This window comes from Callorhinus ursinus, unplaced genomic scaffold (genome assembly GCF_003265705.2).
Source record: "Callorhinus ursinus isolate GAN/ISIS: 27379988/994484 unplaced genomic scaffold, GSC_fseal_2.0 scaffold89, whole genome shotgun sequence".
Classification (NCBI taxonomy): Eukaryota; Metazoa; Chordata; class Mammalia; order Carnivora; family Otariidae; genus Callorhinus; species Callorhinus ursinus.
In genome coordinates, this window is record NW_027397151.1 from 568,956 (window position 1) to 586,907 (window position 17,952).

The 17,952-nt window shown below is 55.4% G+C and overlaps 1 protein-coding gene across 2 annotated transcripts in view; it reads left to right on the forward strand.

Moving 5' to 3' along the window:
- The first annotated feature begins 13,148 nt into the window (after positions 1-13,148).
- Positions 13,149-17,952, forward strand: part of HELZ2 (helicase with zinc finger 2) — a 14,544-nt gene continuing 9,740 nt past the window's right edge. For both annotated transcript variants that reach the window (XR_012376877.1, XM_025865048.2), the window contains exons 1-6: positions 13,149-13,251; positions 14,078-15,175; positions 15,469-15,652; positions 15,731-15,838; positions 16,216-16,733; positions 16,823-17,464. Coding sequence is in view for 1 of the 2 variants with exons in the window: in XM_025865048.2 (XP_025720833.1) it covers positions 14,133-15,175; positions 15,469-15,652; positions 15,731-15,838; positions 16,216-16,733; positions 16,823-17,464 (2,495 nt within the window). In the remaining variant the exon portion in view is untranslated. The remainder of the gene's footprint in view (positions 13,252-14,077; positions 15,176-15,468; positions 15,653-15,730; positions 15,839-16,215; positions 16,734-16,822; positions 17,465-17,952) is intronic.

Genomic DNA, 17,952 nt, shown 5'->3' on the forward strand with positions numbered 1-17,952 from the left:
CCCCCCCCCCCCCCGAGTCAAGCCACCGACCGAGGTGGTCTTTTTCTGTTTTCTTTCTGTTGCATACTTGTTTGCTGTTCTCATGGGTCAGCTGGTTTCAGCATGATGTTTACTTGCTGGTGTACTCCTCATCTTCACGGTGTCCTGATGCCCGAGGCAGTGTGATCCCTGCGGGTGGGCGCCGCCCCGCCTGGCCCCGTGGGTCTGCACCAGCTCAGACCATAGGAGAAATCACGTGGCTGATAAAACCGTGTCTTGCCCTTGGAGCCTTTGTCACAGTCAGCCGCTGCCCTGCCCTCAGACCGCAGGGGCACTGGGGGGAAGTGTGTGTCAGAGCCATAGAAACAGAAGCCACAGCCCCGAAATAACTGCAGCCCCCCCTTCCGCCCGGGCTGGGGGGCAGACACCTGTGCCTGGCAGGGCCCCAAGCCGGGAAGGGTTCCTGGGGCTCTGTCAGTGCGCCCGCGCCTTCCAGTCCCCCGGGCGGGTCTGTGGCGGCTTCTGGGGGGCAGGACTGGATTGGGTTTTTCTCACGGTGCCGAGCGCTGGCTCAGAGGCAGCCTGGGGAAGGGAAGCATCCGGGTTCTACTTTGTATGTTGTTTTGCAAGTATCTGCTTGGTACTTTGATTTACAGTAAAAACATTTTTCATAATGTGTGTCTGAGTCTTGTGATGAAAGCTTGTGGGGGGGTCAAGTTCGTGTGGGCCTGTGCCCGCTGCCAATGGCGCTCTGAGTGAGTGCTCGGGGGCCCCAAGGCCCTTCCTCTGTCCTGAGGTCAAAACTGTTTTCATGTCAGCACCAGGTGCCGGGCCTTCCTCCCCCACACCCCCTGTGCAGTGTTGACGCCACGACTGGTGGGCCTCGGCCAGCAGAGTGTGTGCAAGTCCTCACCTACAAAGGTGGTCAGGTTTACCTCGTCACATGGCAGCCCTGCAACAGCCCACGTGCAGGAGCCTCGGGGCCCCGTGTGTGAGGGGTTCCCCGGGTGGGAATGCAGGGCCACCATGCGGAAGTGGAACGGCCCCCCTGCCCTTTCCCATGGGGGAGGTTGAACCACTGGCCAAGAGAGGGTGGCAGAGCCAGGCTGTGATCTGGGCTCCCTGCCCCTGGTTGGAGAAGGAGAGGTGCCCCCCGCCCCGGGCAGCTGGGGAGGCCTGCGGGGAGAGGGAAGGCCTGTGTGGGCTCCCTGGAAGTGGGGCATCCTCTGCAGTGGGTCTGAGGGGCTTGTTTGTGTCCTTGATCTCTTGCCCGCCACAGCCCTTTCTAGGAGTCGCTGGACCGCCATGCCCCCTGCTCAAGATGCTTTGAAGGTCCCCACTCCTCTCAGGAGGAAACCAGCCCCTGTATCAGGGGCCCCTCCTCGCCCTTGTTCCTGGTGACAGGTGTGGGGAGGGTCTGCAGCCACCCCCCCCTTTGTACATATCCCCCAGAGCACTGCAAGCCCAGTGGGCAGCGGCTCCCCACTCCTGTGCGCTCCGCTGTGGAGCAGCAGGGGCAGGAGTCTGCCCCGGGGACATCTGCTAATTGAGCACTGCTGAGCTTGGACGCTCCTGCTTGTGGCTCTCCGTTCTGTGGCTTGGGCACCACCCAACTAGAAGTGTCACGGGGATATTAATGAGGGGCACAGCCCCCCCCAGGGGCAGAGAGGACAAGGGGGGGTCCAGGCAGCGTCAGTGCTTGGGTGGGCGACCTGGAGAGACCATTGCCGGAAACTGGGCAGGAGGTTCACTCGGTGTTGTAGCTCCTGTGAACCTGGACAAACGTATAAAGACGCGTTTTGCACGATCACTGCAGTGTCTCACTGTTTCCACTGCCCCGGGGCCGTCCGACCTGCACCTGCTGTTTAACCCCTGGCCCCACCCCAAGGACCACACAAAACAAAACTGTTTGCAAATCCCAGTCAAAAAAGCTTGAAAAACACCCTTTGTGCTGGATTCCCTCTTTTGTTAAGTAATGTTCCTTCCTATATCTATTTATTCTGGGAGTGGTTTTCTTTTTTCTTTTTTCTTTTCTTTTCGCCTTAAATTCTAGGTCGTCTGAAATTAATATTGCTATGTCAGCATTTATTTATTTATTTTTGGTGGTAGATGCCTGGCGTACCTTTTTCCTTTTTATTTTTGACCATATTGTGCTTTTGTGTTTTGGTGCATCTCTGTTAAGTAGCAAATAGTTGTATTACTCTCCTTTCAAAATCCAATCTCAGATTCTCAAATCTCTTGATAGAATGTAGTCCCTTTACGTTTATTGTAATTACTGTACATTTGGATTCAGTCTCTTACCAAGTTGTCTTAGAGGCTGAAGTGTTTGTGAGGAGTTGTTTTTACTTTTGCTTTCTTCTGGGTTGGCTCTCCCTTTTCCTTCCTTCCTTCCCTCTCCCCCCCCCCCCCCCCCGCCGCCGTGTGGATAACTCAGCTCACTTCTGTGTGGTGGCTTTAAAACACACCACTGTCACGTCAGGGTCACCACTTGCCCGGAATGGCCAGCAATCCCTGTACCGACGGATGAAAGGTGACTCCAAACTTTGCCGTGAAAGAGAGGAGCGGGCAGGGGGGTCAATGCTCAGAGACGAAGACCCTTTGCTCTTCTTTGCTGCCGCTTTTATTGGTCCTTCAGGATAATCACAAATCCTTATCAGTGTTTCTCAAGCACGTGATGTGTGACAAGGGGTCTTGAACTGGGAGGATTAGCAAATATGCGTGTTCTACGAGTTCTGCAAAACATAGCCTTGGGGACAGTGCATACATCTCTTAGATCGGAGGGCGGCTATTCCGGCTGAGAAAGCTTACGGGGAAGGCAACTCCCCACGGTGTTCCAGCGGCAGAGTGGTCATGCAGGCCTCAGCATTCCAAAGGCCCACGCCTTCTCCGAAACCTTCCCTGCCCCCAGTGGCCTCGCGTTACATTTTAGCAAGCCAGGTATTATGGCTGGTTCCTGCTCTATGTCAACCCCAACATCTTCCCCTTTCTGTTTCTTTAAAGTGGCGGCAAGTAGTTTGAGAGAGCTGTGCTGTGTAGGTATATGCTTCACATCTCCGGTGGTGCATAGGGCTTTCCTTCCAATTTTGCAGACTATGATGAGAAGGAAAACAGTAATTATTAAAAGAGCAACTCCTCCCACAGAAGCTGGAGTTGGACTTCCCTCCCTTTGCTGTGGGCTGGCCTTAGGGACTCACTCTGAACGACCAGGAGCAGCATAATAAATGGTTGTTTTATTTCACGAGTTTGGGGGTCATTTGTTATGCAGCCACATTCCCTGGGACATACTGTGTCTTCATCAGCTTCTCTCCATCTGAGCCACGTCTGGGTCCTACTGTCTTTGTGGTGGCCGGAGGGGCCAGACCTGGGGAAGGGGCCATCCTGTGGTTTCCCGTCTGCCGGAATGGCTGAGCCGGACACTCTTCTGCAAGACAGGCTTGCCGTGGCCTCGGCCAGGACCCGTGGATCTCCAGGTCAGATTCCACATGACTTCTCCCTGCTTAGGGTGCCCGCACCACGAGGGTAGGATGAGTTCGTGTGCCACTGACCTGGTATGTAATAACTCCTCTGTTCCTGAACTTCATCTGCATGGGGTCGTGCACTAACTACTCTTTCGGGCTTGGCTGCTTTCGCTCAACAGAGCGTACTCAGGATCCATCCCTGCTCTCGTGAGCATCGGGGGCAGTGCCGTGGCTTCCTGAGTGGCATGTCATTATGCACACACACCACAGTTTGTTTATGCCGTGGCCTGACCATGAACGTTTGCGTTGTTTCCAGTTTTTGACTACAACGAAGAAGGCCGCAAGGAACCCACAGGCCCCAGTACAAGGACAGCCACCACCCCCTGCAACCAGCAGGAGGCGCTCCGCCGACCCAGGCTTCGTTAAGAACGAAGATGTGGGGCACGGTCAGTGGAACACCCAGCTCCTGGTTTCCGTTTAGGTCCTGATCTCAGGGTCGTGAGATGGAGCCGCGCATCAGGCTACATGCTGGGCATGGGGCCTGCTTGAGATTCTTTCTCTCCCCCCCCGGCCCCTCCCCGCGTGTCACGCACACGAGAATGAAGACGCACGTTGCTCTCTCTTGGGTAGACACACCTAGGAGCAGAACTGCTGGCTCCTAAGTAGGTGCTCACTCAACTGTGTCAGAGACCGCCCAACTGTCTTCCAAAGTGGCTGCACCACCTCGCGCTCCCGCCAGCACCGTCAGAGGGTGGGCAGAGGTCTCTCTGCAGCCTCACCAGCGCCATGGGTTTCCAGACTGGCCGTTCTGTGTTCCCAGTGGCGTCTCAGTTGATTTGCATTTCCCTGGTGACCAGTGATGTTGGGCACCTTTCTAGTGCCTTGTGATTATTTGCATCTTTTCCTATATGAAGTGTGTGTTCAAATATTTTGTTCATTTTAAAAAATATTTTATTTATTTATTTGATAGAGCACGAGCTAAGGCAGAGGGCAAAGCAGACTCCCCTCCGAGCAGAGAGCCTGACGCGGGCCTCCAACCCACGACCCTGGGACCATGACCTGAGCTGAAGGCAGACGCTTCACCGACTGAGCCACCCAGGCGCCCCTATTTTCTTCATTTTTAAGAAGAGTGCTTCAAAAATACAGAATTTTAAGATTAAAAAAATAATCTGCATGCAGCTCATCAGATATGTGTATTTTAAATATCTTTCAGTCAATGGCTTGCTTTTTCATTTTTCTCACTGGTGTCTTTGGAAGAATAGAGATTTTTGATACTTATGAAATCCAGTTTATCACTTTTTTCTTTTCTTTTTTAAAGAAGATTTTATTGGGCGCCTGGGTGGCTCAGTTGGTTGAGCGACTGCCTTCGGCTCAGGTCATGGTCCTGGAGTCCCGGGATCGAGTCCCGCGTCGGGCTCCCTGCTCGGCGGGGAGTCTGCTTCTCCCTCTGACCCTCCCCCCTCTCATGTGCTCTCTCTCTCTCATTCTCTCTCTCTCAAATAAATAAAATCTTTAAAAAAAATAAAAATAAATAAGATTTTATTGATGGGGCTTCTGGGTGGCTCAGTCGTTAAGCGTCTGCCTTCGGCTCAGGTTATGATCCCGGGGTCCTGGGATCGAGCCCTGCATCGGGCTCCCTGCTCCGCGGGAAGCCTGCTTCTCCCTCTGCCACTCCCCCTGCTCGTGTTCCCTCTCTCGCTGTGTCTCTCTCTCTCTGTCAAATAAATAAATAATCTTAAAAAAAAAGATTTTATTTATTTATTTTATCAGAGAGAGAAAGCACAAGCAGGCGGAGTGGGAGAGGGAGAAGCAGGCTTCCCGCAGAGCAGGGAGCCGGACGTGGGGCTTGATCCCAGGACCCTGGGACCGTGACCTGAGCCGAAGGCAGACGCTTAACGGCTGAGCCACCCAGATGCCCCTCATGTTCTTGTAAAGGAATGATTGCCTACCCCGAGGCTGTGATGATTCCTTCTGTTTTCTTGCAGAAGCCTTACAGCTGGGCTTTGACCCTGAGATGATCCACGGGGAGCTAGTTTTGTGTGGTGTGAAGCAGGGCTGAGGTCCGTTCTGTCCTCAGCTGTCCTGCCCCCGCACCAGCAGCTGGAAAGCCTCCCCTTTCGAGGGGCCTGGCTGTGGGTCAGTCCTGGGTGCTCTCCTGACATTTGCAGGGACGCGGTGGCCAGTAGCCCACACTCATGGATTGCAGAGGGCTTCCCATGTCCCCCCCAGCCTGCCCAGCACCTGCCATGCAGTCAGCATTCCTTGTCCTGAACTTGCCCTTTCCACGACCAACCCCTCTGACCACACCAGGTCCTGGAGGCAATGGGTGGCTGGGGATTGGACCTCGCCTGGGAAGTGACAGGGCAGGCTGGCTGCATGCTGAGGAGGGAGGCCCAGAGGTCAGGCATATGGACTTGAGCCTCTGGCCACATCTGTGTTTCAACAGAGGAGATCTAGGACTCTGGCCTCTGAGGACCTGCCTCCCTTCCTTCAACCTGCATCCTGCTCGGCCGCAGATGGTGCCCTGAGCCTCGGCTTTCCTCTGCCCCAGTGGGTTGGGGGTCAAGGTGGGTACAGCCCACCTGACAGCACACCAGGTGTCCAGCCGACTAGAGAGGTCAGGTGCTGGGGATCTAAGCCAAGTCTGTAGCACCCCAAAAGCTCCAGGCCCCCAACAGAAGTGGCTCCTCCCTTTGTTGGGAGTGCAGACACGCCCTCCACCTGCGGAGAAGCGCTCTGCCCCCAACGTGTCACCCTAAAGGACCTGGCAGGGAGGAGGCTGCTTAAGCTGCAGGGAGGCCCCACCCCCAGCGAGGCTGGCCAGCTCCTCTCCCCTTTTCTGGGGGCACATCAGGGGGCTTTTGGGATTGTCTTCCGTGTTCACAGTGACCACCCTCATCAGCTCTGCAAGGCTCACTCTCCAGGGGCTCAGGGCCTGGTCTGGGGGCTCCAGGAAAGGTTCCAAGTGTGGGGTGGGGGTGCACGGAGAGTGGTGCAGAGCCGTTGTAGGGTTGGGGTGGGGAGAACAGTTGGGACAACCCAGCGGTGTAGACCTTTCCTGAGGTGAGACCTCCCCTTCCTGGCCCCTATGTCAGGTAGGATGGCCCCAGGACCCTCAAGGCTGTGCCCCTGCCCCCAGGTGAAACTGGGACCCTCCCACTCATAGACTCAACCGCCTCCTTGCTCCCAGGCCAGGGTGTGACTTCTGGCTGGCTAGGAGAGCCCCTGGGTGGGTCCTGGGAGGGTCCTTGGGGGCCTGTTCCTGGGTGTTAAGTTCTCTCTAGGTGGATCCTAACCAGAGCCTGCTAGGACTAGCGGAGACCAGACCAGGGACCTCCAGTGGGGCTCCACACTCTGAAGGGGTGCCAGTAAGGGGTTTCTGGGACTTTCCCAGCGGTTCTGGAGATGGCAGAGGGCGACAGGCTGAGCTTTAGCCACTAGGAAATTCTCTGGGTGAGGAAGGCCTGGTTAACTGGGGGAGGTGTTGGCTGCATGCTTCATTTACTTTTTAATCGGATATAATTTCAAACAAACTTACACTAAAGTTGGAAACATCGTGCAAAGAACTTCTATATACTCTTCATCTAGATTCACCCATTTCTAACATCTTGTCCCATTTGGTTTATAGTATAAATAAACTTAGGTCTGAGCTGTTTGGGAGCAAGTTGCAGATGCTGAGCCCTTTACCCTGACCCCTTAGTGTCTGCTTCCTAGAACATGTCCTTCGTGACTCATTAAACCAGGAGATGTGGCCCTGATGCCATGTTATTGATAGCCCACATCCACATTTCTCCTTTGTCTCCCAATTCCACATTTTTGTATATGTGGTTTTTAGTCTGAGAATCTGCGATGCCCCAACCTTTCGTGGTCTTTTGTGGTCTGGACATTTCTACGGAGGTGGTCATTTTGTAGAGTCTGTGATGCTTCCTTGGGATTGGTGTGAGGTTTTGCACTTTGGGCTGGAACCACAGGGGTGGGGTGTGTCCTCCAAGCGCAGTGCCTGGGGTGCATGATGTCAGTCTGTCCTGTTGCTGGTGATGTGAGCCCTGATCCCAAGGCCAGGAGAGATCTGACAGTTTCTCCACGGCAAGCACAAGGTATCCCAGGGGAGATGCCTTGAGGCTGCATGAATATCCGGTCTCAGTTATTACTGTGATGGTTGCAAACATCATCCCTTTCCAAACCTTATCCCTCTGCATTTACTGGTTGGGATAGCCGAGCAGACTTTTGAAAGGACTGCTATGTTCCTAGCAGGGAGGGATGTGGATGTGGGGGCTATAGGAGGCTGCTGTAGGGCTCTCTGCTTTCTGGAGCTGCTTGGGTTTGGAGCTGGGCATGCTGATGGTTGGAGGTGGAATGTGAGGAGGGTCCAGGATGCCTGGGCACCTGGGAGGATGGGGTGCTCATCTACTGAACTGGGAGGCAGTTGGGAGAGCAGGAGGAGAAGGTTTGGGCCCAGTGCAGTGTGAGGTGTAAGTCTGGGTTTCAGGGAGGGATCCCTGTGGAAGATGACAAAGTTGTCACCATCAGCATCTGAAGGATTTGCAAGGCCAGAAGGGGAAGGGCTGTCATCCTGGCTTATGAGCCACTGGAAAAGGGAGGAGAACACGCTGCGAGAGTTCACGATTCGGTGCCTGATGCCTTTTACACTTTTCATTTGTATTTGAATAAGGAATATAAGCACTTAGTACAAATTCAACGTACAAGAAAGTAGAGGAAAAAAAGCAAGTCTTCCTCCTATCCTGGCAGTTCTGAGTCTTCTGATTTCTGTAACTGAGTTTTGAACTCTCTCTCTCTCTCTCTCTCTCTCTCAGAGAGGCTTGATCCCACAACCCTGAGATCATGACCTGAGCTGAAGTCCAGAGTCAGATGCTCATCTGACTGTGCCAACCAGGCGCCCCTGAACTTTATATACTTTTCAATTCTTTTTTTAAAAACCCAAGGTGCATTGTGGTCACTTCAATTTTCTTCTTTAACAAGGTATCTTGGCAAAAACTGCATTTCACACATTTCAGATGCCTCCTCTTTTATGGACTCAGAGTCGTTCGGGGTACAGGGGAGGGGGTGCCAGTGAAGGAGGGGTGGCCCTCAGTGATGGGCATTGGGGTGCAGGGGCCCCTTCGGGTCACTACATTTGTTGTCTTTGGGGTAAATACCCAGTAGTGCAATTGTTAGGTACTAGGGTAGGTCTGTTTTTAACATCTTGAGGAACCTCCATACTGTGTTCCAGAGTGGCCGCACCAGCTCGCATTCCCACCAACAGTGTAGGAGGGCTCCCCTTTCTCCGCATCCCCGCCAACATCTGTCGTTTCCTGACTTGTTAATTTTAGCCATTCTGACTGGTGTGAGCTGGTATCTCATCGTGGTTTTGATTTGTAGTTCCCTGATGCCGAGCGATGTGGAGCATTTTTTCATGTGTCTGTTGGCCATTTGGATGTCTTTTTTGGAAATGTGTCTGTTCAGGTCCTTTGCCCATTTTTAAATTTGATTATTTTTTTGCTATTGAGTTGTATGTGTTCCTTGTGTACTTTGGGTATTCACCCCTCATCAGATATATGGTTTGCAGACTTTTTTTTTTTTTGCATTCTGTGGGTCTCTTTGCAATTTATTGACGGTTTCCTTTGCTGAGCTCTTTAGTTGGATGTTGTCCTACTTGTTTGCTATAGTGTTGGCTGTCTGGGCTTTGGTGTCCCATGCAGGAAACATCGCCAAGACAAATGTCAAGGATTTTTCTCCCCATGTTTTTTTTTTCTGGGAGTTTTATGGTTTTAGGTCTTACATTTAATCTTTGATCCATTTTGAGTTAATTTTTGTGAGTGATATAAGATGGGGGCCAGTTTCATTCTTCTGCAGGTAGATATCCAGTATTCCCAACACCATCCGTTGAGGAGATTGTCTTTTCCCCATCGTGTGTTCTTGGCACCCTTCTAAAAAATTAGCTGGCCATATATGTGTGGGTTTATGTCTGGGCTCTCTATTCTATTCGTCTGGTCTGTGTGCCTGTATTCCTGCTAAGACCTTACTGTTTGGATTTCAGTAGCTTTGTATCATAGCTTGAAATCAGGAAGTGTGATGCTTCCAGCTTTGTTCTTTTTTCTCAGTGTGACTTTGGCTATTTGGGGTCTTTTGTGATTCCAAATAAATTTTAGGATAGGTTTTTCTATTTCTATGGAAAATGCCATTGGACTTTTGATTGAGATTGCATTGAATCTGTAGATCGATTTGGGTAGTATGGACATTTTCACATGAATTCTTCCAATCCATGAGCACCGAATATCTTGCCATTTTGTGTGTGTGTGTCTTTTTCAATTTCTTCATCAGTATCTTACAGTTTTTAGTATACAGGTCATTCACCTCCTTTGTTAAGTTTATTCCTATATTACTTGATATTGTTTTTGATATTATTTGGATATTATTGTAAGTATAATTATTTCTTTATTTCTTTTTCAGATAGTTGGTCATTAGTGTATAGAAATGCAACCAATTTCTGTATGTTGATTTTGTGTCCTGCAACTTTACTGAATTCACTTATCAGTTCTTACAGTTTTTTTAGTGAAGTCTCTAGGGTTTTTTATATATAAGATCATGTCACCTGCAAACAGAAATAGTTTTACTTCTTCCTTTCTGATATGGATGCTTTTTATTTCTCTTTCTTCCCTAATTGCTGTGCCTAGGAATTCCAGTGCTATGTTGAATAGGAATGATGAGAGTGGGTATCCCTGTCTTATTCCTGATCTTAGAAGAAAGGCTTTTAACTTTTCACCACTGAGTAGGATGTTAGCTGTGGACTTGTCATACATGTTATTTATTATGTGAGGAGCATTCCTGCTATATCCAGTTTGTTGACAATTCCAGACAATTGGTGCCCATGAAAGGATGCTGTATTTTGTCAAATGCTTCTTCTGCATCTATTAAGATGATCATATGATTTTTATCCTTCATTCTTTTTTTTTAAAGATTATTTATTTATTTATTTGACAGAGAGAGACACAGTGAGAGAGGGAACACAAGCAGGGGGAGCGGGAGAGGGAGAAGCAGGCTCCTTGTGGAGCAGGGAGCCCGATGCGGGGCTCGATCCCAGGACCCTGGGATCATGACCTGAGCCGAAGGCAGTCGCTTAACCAACTGAGCCACCCAGGCGCCCCTTTCATTCTGTTTTTTAAAAGGATTTATTTATTTATTTGAGGGAGAGAGAGAGCGCATACAAGTGGGAGGGCAGAGGGAAAGGTAGAGAGAGTCTTAAGCTGACTCTGTGCTGAGCACAGAGCCAGACATGGGGCTAAATCTCATGACTCTGAGATCATGACCTGAGCCGAAACCAAGAGTTGGTCACTTAACCAGCTGCACCACCTGGGTCTCCCTATCCTTCATTCTATTAATGTAATGTATCACTTTTATCGATTTGCAGATGTTGAACCATCCTTGCATCCCAGGGATAAATCCCACTTGGTCATGGTGGATGATCCTTTAAATGTACTGTTGAGTTTGGTTTGCTGATATTTTCGTGAGAATTTTTGCATCTATATTCATTAGGGCTATTGGTCTTTAATTTTCTTCTTCTTTTTTTTTTAAGGATTTTATTTATTTACTTGTTAGAAAGAGAGAGAGAGCACAAACAGGGGGAGCATCAGGCAGAGGCAGAGGGAGAAGCAGGCTTCCCGCTGAGCAAGGAGCCCGATGCAGGGCTCGAGCCCAGAACCCTGAGATCATGACCTGAGCCAAAGATAGATGCTTAACTGACTGAGCCACCCAGACGTCCCAGTCTTTAATTATCTTTTATTGTGTGGTTTTTTTAGGTTATTTTATAATTTATTTTTATATTATTTAGTTTTAGATTATTATATTTATTTGACAGAGAGAGAGATAGCAAGAGCAGGAACACAAGCAGGGGGAGTGGGAGAGGGAGAAGCAGGCTTCCCGCAGAGCAGGGAGCCCGATGCGGGGCTCAATCCCAGGACTCTGAGATCACGATCTGAGCCGAAGGCAGACCCTTAACAACTGAGCCACCCAGGCGCCCCTATTGTGGTGTTCTTACCTGGCTTTGGGATCAGGGTAATGCTGGGCTTGTAAGATGAGTTTGGGAGTGATCTCTTTTCAGTTTTCTGTTACTCTTCTTGTAATAATTTTCCTGCCCATTCTTGCTTGTTTGTGTGATGCTTTTCTCAATTAATTTTAAATTCAGCTTGTCTATCCCCCAATTCTTCTTAGTATTTTTTGGGGGATTGTATTAAGTTCATAGATAAGTTTAGGAAGAATTAGTATCTTTATGTAATGTTAAGTCTCCTTATCCATGAACATAGTATTCCATTCCATTTTTGGTGTTCTGTTGTGTCTCTCGGGAACATTTCAGGTTTTTAGCATGTTTCTTGTTAAGCTCATCCCTAGGTCTTCTGTTGCTGCTATTATTTATGGAAGACTTTATTATGTCCTTGAACTTGATGCTTGTCTATCTTGAGGCTAATGGTGCACCCAGCCAACTTCCTGAATTAGATGGGAAGCCTCCATTATTGCCCTTCCCAACATGATGCTGACTTTGTCTTGATACAGGTGCATCTCACTGAGGAACAGTTTTGGTGTATCAGCTATCTATTGCTGTTGAGAAATCACCCCAAGACTTGTTTGCCCAGAACACTATTAAACATGTATCATTTCATAGTTGAAGTGGCTTTGCTGGTGGCTCAGGCGTGAGGTGGCAGTTGAGCTGGGGCTGCACTTATCTGGAGGGTCCTCTCGCAGAATGCCTCACATACATTCCAGACAATTGGTGCTGGGGTTTGGCAGGAGGCCTTAGTCCCTCCTGGCATGGGGGACTGTGGGCCGTGCTGCTTGAGCACCCTCTCACCATGGTGGCTGGCATCCCCCCCAGTCAGGTTGAGAGAGCTGGGAGGAAGCAGTGTCCTATGGCCCAGCCTTTGTCATCAAACTTCTGCCGTATCTGTTAGCTCAAGGGGACTCTACAAGGTTATGAATCTGGGAAGCCAGGATCCTTGGAGTTACATCAGGTAGTGGTGGGGCGACTGGGTGCTTTGCTAGCTAGCTAGCTGCTGAGCCTCAGCCAGTGAGTGTAGTGCCTCAGTTTCCTCAAGGGTAACTAAGGATGGCACACATGCAGGAAAGTTGGGGGGTCAAACGCAATCAAGCTGCAAAATGCTCCTGACCTTCCTGCTCTCCCTTTTAAGGGGTTGACTATAGCTCCAGAGCATCCTCAGGTAAGAACCTTCCCAGGTAAGAAGATAGGCAGGTCCCCTCTGACCTAGACGGGATGGAGCCATTTAGGAAAGCCTCCCCCTCCCACCTCCCCCAGCTCTCAGCCCCTCCCCTTCCCAGTCCTCCTGCGGGGGGGGGGGGTCCCCGGGGGGTCCCCCAGTCCCCACAGGTCCATCTGTTGCCAGAGCAGTTCTAGAGCAAAGGGGCGCCTGCGGGCTCCCCAGCGGGCTCTGGCGGGAGCACCTTTCCCCTCTGCTCTGTCTTCTGGTTTTTTTCACCCCCGCGCGGGCATGGCCCCTTTTGCAAACTGCGGAGGATCCCATCCTCCGGGCAGCCGAGGCGCCCCGCGGGTCTGTGTGTGCGCGGGGCACCTGGGGCGGGGGTGGACCTCAGGGGCCCTCCCCCCGCGGCCGAGGGGCGGGGGTCGCGGGCTGCTCGCGGGCCTCGCAGGGGTGGCGGGGCTGGGGGGGGGGGCGGTGAGGTAATTTCCGCGATCGGGCGTCAGCACTTTGAGTCACCCGGGGGCAGAATCGAAAGTGATCGCTCGGTGCGGAGCGGGTGCTGGTGCCGGCGGCGCCGGGCGGCGAGGGGCGGCTCCGCGCGCAGGGTAAGCGCCCGGCGAGGGCCCGGGGTCTCGGCCGCCGTCCCGGGGCGGGCTCCGTGGGACCCCCAGGCGAGAGGGAGCGGAGGGGGCGGCCGCGCCCCGCGGGGGGGGGTGCTGGTGTGACGGCGGGGGGAGGGTACCCAGAAGCCACCTGCGAGCCCCCGGCCCCGGGAAGCTGCGCAGCCGGGTCGCCGCGACCCCGGCTCCCGCCCCCCCCGGCCCCTCCTGGGGAGGGGCCGCGATCTCTGAACCCCGAGTCCAGAACCCTTAGTGTCGTCCTGTTTCTGAATATCCACCCGGCTTGGGCTCTACCCTGGTCCCTCTGTAGCTGGACCGAAGATTGACTTTGGAGAGGGGAGGGCTTTCCCCTCAAGGCTGAAGCTGCAACCATTTCCTTTCAAAACATCTCTCGGTGCTGTGCTCAAAGTTTCCCCTGCAAGTTCCAAGCAGACGGGGCTTCCCCACTTCCTCCCCAAGCTCTGATGCTGTTCTGCTGGCCCCCGCCCCGCCGCCCACCCCCCCAGCAGGGGCTGCTGTGTGTTTGGGTGCGTCAGTGCTGGGGGGCGTTAGAGAGGGAGGCTCCTCGGGGAGCCCCAAGAGCCGTCAGGGCTCCTGTTGCCAGGGCAGCCTTCCCCCAGGGCCCAAAGACCCTTCAGAAGTGGGAGGGGTCTTGGTTGGGTCAAGGTCAGTGCGGCCCCCTCCCCCTGTGTTGTGGACAGAATTCTCCCCGGCCTGACGGAGAGGCAGAGTGTGTCTGAGCCCCTACCTGGTGCATGTGGGCCTCCTGGCCTCAGGATCTGACCTTCCTTCTTGCTGTTCCCCATTCCAGACTTCTAACCATGGGTGAGCAGCCCCGGAGGACCCTCTGAAGCCGTGAGCCCCGGATGGCACTCCGCAGAGCCAGGCCAGGGATGGTGCCCCCAGGGGCCGGCTCATCACCCACCAGCCCCATGGCCACCAAGGAGCTGTCTCTGGCCGGGCTGCGTGCCCAGCTGGACCTGCACCTGGCCTGCCCCCGCTGCAGTCAGCGGCTCAATGAGAGTACCTACCTCCTGCGCAGGGTAGAGCACAGTTGTCCCCGAGAGATCCTGCTGGCCCGCTTCAAGCGAGCCCCCAGGAGCCGCTTCTGGCACAAGGTGGACCGCCGGCCCAGCTTTCCACGGCCTGCCCGCTATGAAGTCTGCTGGTACTACACCCCGGGGGTTGGCTGCCAGCGCCACCGCAACCAGTGCACCTTTGCCCGCAGTCCGGAGGAGGCGCTGGTCTGGACCTTTGAGCGTGAGCATAATGTCCGGCGTCTGTGGCTCAAGACTGAGCTGCAGGGCGAGGCCCGGGGTGAGCTGCGTGGCCCAGCGGATGCCATCCGTGCGGAGTATGGTGGCCACTTCCAGCTACTGTGTTCCCACTGCTTCCGGTGCTGTCCTCCACGCCTCTGCCCCGTGGACCCCCAGGGGCGCTGCCCCAAGCATGGAGCCTGCCCTGCGCTCCTGACCCACGTGACCACTGAGGGCCGCCGCAAGCAGCAGGTCGTGGAGGTGCGGCCACAGCCCCAGTATGGCCAGCCACTGGCCTACTGCATGTACGTGGGGCGCGGGCGGCCGTGCCGGCACGGGGCGTCCCGCTGCCAGTATGCGCACAGCGCGGTGGAGATGGCCGTGTGGGAGGCTGAGCAGCTGGACGGGCTCCAGCGGCGGGACCTGCTCTTGCCCACTGCCCCCAGAGAGGGTGAGCACATGGTCCCCCACGGCCAGACCACTGCGGTCAGGCTGTACTGCCATGCCTGCCTGGTCACCTGCCACTCCCAGGAGGCCTTTGAGAACCACTGCTCTTCCCTGGAGCACGCACAGATGGTGGCCCTGGACCAGACTGAGTCCTGGGAGTACCGCAGCCCACCCATGGGGCTCTCCACGTTTGAGCTCTGCCCAGAGTAAGGACAGTGGGGTGCAGGGTTGGGGTGGGGGATGAACCCCCCTTCAGCTGGAACCAGGGGTTCTCTGTCCCCTCTGTTATGGGCTGGCCCCCGCCCTGGCCTCTGGGGGGTGGTTAAGGGTGGTTAAGGGAGGTTCACCGAGGCCTCTTCTTGTGGGCACAGGATGGAGGCGGTCCCTGTTCCCGCCCTGCCCTGCCCCCAGGCCCGGATTCTACCCTGCCTCCCGCCACAGGCCAGTATTGGGCTGAGAGGCTTACCTCTGCCCTGCTTGCCGACCTCCCGTTTCCCAGACCCAGCCTCTGTGAGTATGGGGAGGTCTGCACCAAGGCGCATTCCGAGCAGGAGCTACAGGAGTGGACGCAACGAGCACAAACCCTGAAGCTGCGGGAGCAGGCCGCCTGGCAGGAGGGGCTGGTGTCTTACCAGGCACGGCTGCTGGCTGAGTACCAGCGCAGCAGAAGTGAGGTCCTGGTGGTAAGTGGGGGCCAAGTGAGTGGGCAGGGGATTGCTGGGGCCAGAGCCCCGCTGCTGACCGCCGGGCTTCCTGTGCAGGCGGCTGAGACCGTCGATGGCGTGTCTGTCACCTGCAGCCAGCCCTTGGTGCATCAGGCGCATGAGCAGAAGACTCAGCACAGCTGGATATTTGACATCCACTCCGAGGTGAGCAGTCAGCAGGCCTCGGGGTGGTTGGGGTTTGGGGTCTGGAGCTGCCTGTGCGTTCTCCTGCCGTGTGCTTGTGTGATCTGAAGCCTGCCTCAGTGTCCTGTGCCAACCCCTGTGGCGTTACTCTGCGGAGCGTCCGGCATAGAGAGTGAGGACCAGGCTACTTACCTCGTGTGCCCTGAGCGTCCCGTGCTCCACGGGGGCTGCTCTGCGACCCTATTTGCAGTGGGGAACCCCAGGGTTCAGACAGGCCAAGCAGCCTTCTGGGCTCGCAGCCAGGAAGCCCAGCAGGGTGGGAGGGGCGCGTGGGTCAGCCCGGGCCCTGATGGGCGGGCAGGGTCTGGGGCCGCCTCACCATCCAGTCTCTCCCCCAGGAGCCCCTGCTACATGTGGCCCTGCTCAAGCAGGAGCTGGGAGCAGACTTCTCGCTGGTGGCCCCCTGCCTTCCGCCAGGCCAGCTCTATGCCAAGGGGGAGCGCTTCCGAGCGCGTGCCTCTCCAGCCAGGTTCCGGGTGGAGGTGCGCGTGCAGAGCACCTCCTTCGGCTTCTTCGAGCAGTGGGTGGTCTTTGACTTCGGCCGCAGGCCAGTGCTGCTGCAGAAGCTGGGGCTGCAGCTGGGCCAGGTGCGCTGCCCGGGGCTCCGGGCAATGGTAGCACGCGGCCATCCCGAGGAGCTGGAGCGCTGGCACACAGGCAACCGCCTCGTGGTGCCTGCCGTGGAGCGGACGGCCGAGCAGGTGGCCCTGGTGGCCAAGTACAAGGTTCCCGCCCTGGCGCTGGACTTCAGCCACGGGGGCCCGGCGCCAGGTCCTATCTCCTGCGCCAACTACCGGCAGAGGATGCACCAGTTTCTCTATGAGGAGGAAGCTGCTCAGCAGCAGCTGGTGGCCAAGTGAGTGGGGGCTTCTGGGCCCACGGGGGCTGCTGGGCTGCTGGCTGCAGAACTCCGGCCCGGTCCGCTGACCCTGTTCTCCCCACCAGGCTGAACTTTCGGGGCCCGGTGTGCCTGAGGACAACCCTGCAGACGCCGGCCCTGGGCATGCTCTTTCCGCCGGCAGGAGCCCTCTATGCCGAGGTCCCCACCCCCTCCTCTCTGATGCCGGACACACACGAGGGCTTTCTGCTGGGCCGGGCGGTCAGCACAGCTCTTGTGGCCCCTGTGCCCGCACCTGACCACACGGTGTTTGAGGTGCGGCTAGAAACCCGGGCCATCTCAGAGCAGGCGCTGTGGCTCCTCCTGCCCACCCACTGCTGCTCGGCCCTGGGGCTGCAGCCTGAAACCAGCCCCGTCTTGGAGGTGCAGTTCCAGATCGACCCGCTGACCTTCCGCTTCTGGCACCAGGCGGTGGACGCGCTGCCCGAGGAGCGCCTGGTGGTGCCGGACCTGCCGACCTGCGGCCTGCCCGGGCCTCTGCCCACCCCACCCACGGTGCATGGCAACCACAAGCAGAAGTTGGCTGTGGCGTTCATTGCGGGCAGCCGCCCCAGGGGCATGCAGCCCATTGCCCCCCTGCTCATCTACGGCCCTTTCGGCACGGGCAAGACCTACACTCTGGCGATGGCCTCCCTGGAGGTCGTCCGGCAGCCCCACACCAGGGTGCTCATCTGCACACACACCAACAGGTGAGCCCAGGGCCACCCTGCTTCCTGGGACGGGGCAAGTGTGCCGCTGGGGGGTGTGCTACTGCCAGAGAAGAAGGGGGGCCTGGGGTTCCCAGGATCACTGGAGGCCTGGGCAGCTAGCGCCAGAGTGGACTGCCAGGGTTGCCTGGCCATCGGCAGAGTGGGGTCTGGGCCGGGCCCGCATCCTGGACATGGGGGCAGGGACGGTGTAGGCCCTGGGGCGGTCAGGGTCACACTGACCCTTGGGACTCTCTCTGATAGCTGAACAGCCCTGGGCTAAAAGAGACGGGACATTTGTGCTTCGGGCCCAGTGCGGGGTGCCCTGGGTGTGAGGGGCTGGCCTCGGTGCTTCTCACCTGGGTGCATGTGGGTGCTTGCCCACCTGCCATCACTGCCCGCCCACCATCACTGCCCACCGTCACTGCCCACCGTCACTGCCCGCCGTCACTGCCCACCCACCGTCACTGCCCACCCACCGTCACTGCCCA